Below are 4,804 nucleotides of genomic sequence, written 5' to 3'. Positions count from 1 at the left end.
GAGTGCCAAATTATATATATGAAATGCACTTATCAAGTTCCCCCACACTTAAATCTTTGCTTGTCCTCAAGCAAAGGAATATGACAAGAACTAGATAGTGAATTGTGAGCTGACTAGAGAATGTCCAAGTGAAGTAGATCTCTAAACAATGCATGCTTTGGACTTAACTAGTGAAAATCAATGGTTAAGAGTGCTATGGAGCAATAGAAAACTAGTAAGCATGACCATTTTGAACTTTTACAATGATAAACGAAGATTAGCAAGTTCAAATGCTGACTGTGCCAAAAGGTTCCTAAAGAGAGCATGATCCTGAGAACAAAAGGAACTTGAATTAAATCACTTATTTGCAGAAATATAACATTGTGGTTGAACCACTTATTAAATTTGAAGGAAGTAATGATAATATTTTATTAGTCTCACCAAAGGAACATACCACCGATCCCGAGAACATGGTATACACCTGACTCGACCAATTATTAGTTTTTTTAGTTTGGTTGTCTCCCCAAAGGAACATACCACCGATCCCGAGAACATGGTATACACCTAGTTCGACAATTACATTTTTATTATTAATTACTGCCCAAGCTAACCCGATTTCACATGCCACCGATCCCGGGAACATGACATGCTACTGTAGGTAGTCAGACTTATTTATTAAATATTACTTATCTTAAATGAACAACGCATAAGCACAAAAACAGGAATCATCACTTCTCCATGTCTGGTTCACATGCTACCGATCCAGGGAACATAGCATGCTAATCCATAGTGGTTAGGTGATTGCTCTCAATGGGAACACACTTAGCACAAATTCAGCATCTAAACATGGTGATCTAGGTGTATCAAGGTAAAAGCAGAAAATGATCAAGTTTTCTAGTGCACTAGGGATTTGAGCACTCAAAACTAATAACTTCCACAAATTTCAGCAAAGCATGCATGGTGTAGATCACTAGTTTACAAGGCATTCAGAAATCAAGTTCACAAAATCACATCAAGCACAATGCCAAAGGTGAATTTCAGCTTGACAGCAAGTAATAACTAGCTCAAGCAACCCAACTAGCAATTGAATTCAGCATGTATTTATGATATTCAGAATGGGTCACAAAACAGCTCACCGGGCTTTGATCATGTAGCACTCGCTTGATCACTCTCTAAGCTGCAGCTCTTCTCTTTTTACTTCTCTATCCTCATGCCTGCTCCAGCTTCACTCTTCCTCATGTGTGCTCTTTGCTTCTCCTCATCACCATGCCGTGAATCCACCAGGATCCCATGGGATGTCATCTCGAACTTGGTCAGCCTGAAATGAATGGTGCACAAGCGTAAACCTGAAAGAACACTCAACAAACAAGCCAATACAAATGATAGGGACAATGCCCTCTAAGTCATCAATAGAGTATCCTATCACATAAGTATATCTATTGATCAAATCAGGAACATGTATCAGCAACAAGTCACATGGGGCATAGGCAATATCAGCGATATGACATGTCTTGTCCAGAAAGCTGAGATCATGCCTAAGATAGTTAGGAAGAAGCTTCAGGACTATCTCAATTGAAGATACCAAGTGAGGTGTGGTAGTAGAAATTTCAACCGGACTCGTGTCAACAAGTGAAATAGTAGAGCTTGGCTCCTCGACATCTGAATCGACCTCACCATACTCAACCATGAAGCTCTCCATCTCAGGCTCAAGTGTTGAGGAAGCAATGCGGCTAACATCATCAAAGGTGAACTTCTCCATATCTGGCTCTAGCAGCACATGATCAATATCAACTAAAGGTGACTCCTCAATATCAAAAACAACTAACTGCAGCTCTGGCTCATCCATGGAAGAATCATCACAATGCAAAACCGTATCTCCAACACTAGTATCCATATGATCTGTAGCGTGTGTGTCAACTAAAATGGTGTCATCATTGTCAAAGATAATCCATGCAAGCTCAATCTTGTCACACTGAGATAGAGGCTCATGCTTTTGTGTAAGAATTGGTGGTTGAGGTGTAGTGATTTGTTGCAAGCAAACCAATGAATCAGACGTGGGCTTCTTATTGTACCACTGAAGTTGGTGGAAAGCTATGCTCTCAATCAGCAGAAAAGCTTCATCAAGTGTCTTGTTTGTAATAGCTCCACCCGCTGCCATATCGACATAAGCTCGAGTGTTCGAAGTCAATCCTCTATAGAATATCTGCAACTCTAACCATCTCTCGAGCCCATGATTAGGACATCTCCTGAATAAGGCTTTGTATCTCTCCCAAGCATCATTCAAGCTCTCGCCTTCACGCTGAACGAAATTGAAGATCTCATCTCGAATTGCGGACTGCTTGTGTAGTGGGAAATATTTAACCAAGAAAGCTCGCTATATCTCATTCCAACTGTATGACCTTGATGGCAAGGATCGATACCAAGCACGAGCATCATCGCGGAGGGAGAATGTGAACAACCTGCACATGATTGCATCTTGAGGAACTCCATGGTACTTGACTGTATCTGAATACTCCATGACTCGGTGTAACTGCTCATAAGGATCCTCAGTAGGCAGTCCTCCAAACTGTTGTTGTTGAACCAAAGCAATAAGACCAGGCTTCATCTCAAAATTCTCTACCTCAATAGTTGGCCAAACCGGTCCTGTGATATAACATTGACTACTTGGCATCCAAAGATCACGAAGCAATGCCATATCTTAACCAAGTGTAACTATAGAATAACCTGCAAAGATTTATGATTCCCTACACACACTCATAAACAGTAAACACTAGTCAGAAGGTTAGTATCCTAATAAGCCGAAGCAACAATGGGGGAAAATAGAAGAAAAATACTGAAGATGAAATACACGACAAATTGAACAAGGAACTAAAGTAAATCTAGTCTATAGCCTAACACGGTCACTCGACGCAAGTCCCCGGCAACGGTGCCAAAATGATCAATTGAAAGTATAGCGGGGTTTTTACGCCCCAAACTACGGATGTCGTGTTCTCCTCAGGGACTAGGCAAATCGATGATCGTGCTTGGCTAAAGCTAGGTAACACAATTCAGATTATGAAAGCAAGAAAATAAACCTACACTAAACAAGGTTGTTCCCAATGATCGTCGACAAAGAAAATACAAAGAGCACAGGGAGACTCAGATTTTACTCATTGTCTTTTTGGTAGTTCCGTAATGCTTGAGAAATTAAAACACTAACACAGACAAACATCAATGACAAATAGGAGTCAACAAGACATGAACACATATAACTATTGACATGCAAAAGAGAGAAGAAACAAGATTGTATGACAGGGACAAATATATATCATAACACAAACATATATATTTTCACATGGACATAGTTAAACGCAGGAGCTATAGTACATACATAACCACACATACGGGCACAAGGTACTACACCAAGGTTCAGGTTACACGAGTGACAATACAAACGGAATTACACAAGCCACTAAACTAGTACTCGCAGATCAACAGAATAGTACTAAAAAACAACTAAAAAACAAGAAGTAGAATTAACTAGTACAGGAAGCAGGTACTCTTAGAATCTGAACATTACAAAGTTTTAAACATCTTGCCCTACAGAAAATTCAGAGACTATAAAGAGGGAGAAAGAGAGATAGTAGCAGTAGCAACAAGACAGAGAGGAGAGGCACGCAGGGGATCAGACTCCCCTGTGATGGTGTCTTGTCAGGGGCGTGAGAAGCGGCAGCAACTTGGGTTCAGAAAAGAAGCGAAGCAGCAGCAATTTGGGTGTGGGAGGAGGAGCAGCAACATGAGTTTCAGTGAAGAGAAAGAGCAGTAACAACGTTTGGGAGATGGAGCAGTAGCATGAGATTGAGAGAAGGGAAGAGCAGCAGCAGTAGGGTTTGGGGTTCAGGGAAGAAGATGCATCAGTAGAGTTTGGGGGAAGAAGGGAGCAGCAGCAGTTCTGTGGAGAAGAGAGCAGCAGCAGCGGGGGCATGGAGAGGAGGAACAGAGGAGACTAGAGGGCAGAGGGAGGTGGATGGAGTGGCTCTGGTGGAGCTGGTGGTGCGTGATGGATGGATGGCTGCGGCGGTGGAGTGGAGTGGTGCTGGTGGTGCATGGTGGAGGTGCTGGGTGGCATGGCGCTGATGGATGGAGGTGATGGTGGAGTGGTGGATGGAGATGGGTGATGAGGTGGGAGGCGCACCACCACGCCGGCCTGGCCGTGGCAGCAGCCGGAGGTGGAGAAGGAGGGTGAGGGAGATGGAGATGCCAGGCCTAGTCGCAATGGAGATGCGGCTAGGGATTTTGATCCTCTCCCAGATCTGCATTTTTGCACTTTTGCCCTCCTTCTCTTCTTTAGCCTTAAGTAGATCCCTTTCTTCTTTAGTTTTGTCCCTCCATTTCTTTAATTCTTCATACTCGAGTCCCCCCTTCTCTTCTATTGGCCCTCGGTCTTGTATCCTCTTTCTTTGTAGACAAGATCTTCAAGATTATAGTGCCTTATCGCACTTTTCTGCAAAATAAACAAATGACAAGTAAATGATCTTTTATATGATTTTCATTCAAATATATCACAACTCATAGCAAGAATGGATGGATATATCACGATAGATGCTAAATTTGAGTGCCAAATTATATATATGAAATGCACTTATCAGATCTCAAAAGCAGTGTTGGACTCTGGTCTCTTTCCTCCCGTCTGAGGTCTTTTACCATCAGCCATTTTCTTCACATGAGGATTTTGAACAATGGATGTTTCTGAGGAAGTATGCAATTTATCTTCAAGGCTCGCTGAAAACGAGTTAAGTTGATGAGAACCTAGTGATTCAGCAACAAACATTTTGTACCTGGGAAT

At 42.1% G+C, this 4,804-nt stretch overlaps 1 protein-coding gene and 1 non-coding gene across 3 annotated transcripts; one reads left to right on the top strand and one right to left on the bottom strand.

Annotated features, from left to right (window-relative positions):
- Window positions 1-537: 537 nt before the first annotated feature.
- On the bottom strand, window positions 538-4,600 carry LOC119336184. 2 transcript variants are annotated; one of them, XM_037608196.1, is made up of 2 exons: window positions 1,562-4,600; window positions 538-1,297 (listed from the first exon to the last, which is right to left on the bottom strand). In XM_037608196.1, exons 1-2 carry the CDS (start codon window positions 2,135-2,137, stop codon window positions 1,241-1,243), a joined length of 633 nt encoding a protein of 210 aa, XP_037464093.1. In that variant the 5' UTR covers window positions 2,138-4,600; the 3' UTR covers window positions 538-1,240. The 2 variants fall into 2 exon arrangements, with proteins under 2 accessions (XP_037464093.1, XP_037464094.1); XM_037608197.1 differs by having other exon boundaries at window positions 1,654-4,600.
- On the top strand, window positions 2,205-2,315 carry LOC119342349. Its single transcript, XR_005165549.1, has one exon. It is a non-coding gene; the product is annotated as a small nucleolar RNA R71 (small nucleolar RNA).
- Window positions 4,601-4,804: the final 204 nt, after the last annotated feature.

This window comes from Triticum dicoccoides, chromosome 7B, assembly GCF_002162155.2.
Source record: "Triticum dicoccoides isolate Atlit2015 ecotype Zavitan chromosome 7B, WEW_v2.0, whole genome shotgun sequence".
Lineage (NCBI taxonomy): Eukaryota > Viridiplantae > Streptophyta > Magnoliopsida > Poales > Poaceae > Triticum > Triticum dicoccoides.
The sequence above is the reverse complement of the archived record's forward strand: the minus strand, read 5'-3'. Positions and strand labels throughout refer to the sequence as shown.

Excerpts from the sequence above, each read along its gene's own strand:
- LOC119336184 (XM_037608196.1), bottom strand. The coding sequence starts at position 2,137 with ATGGCAGCGGGTGGAGCTATTACAAACAAGACACTTGATGAAGCTTTT. Across the intron at positions 1,298-1,561 it reads CTACTACCACACCTCACTTG|GCTGACCAAGTTCGAGATGA; the intron begins GTATCTTCAATT and ends CATTCATTTCAG.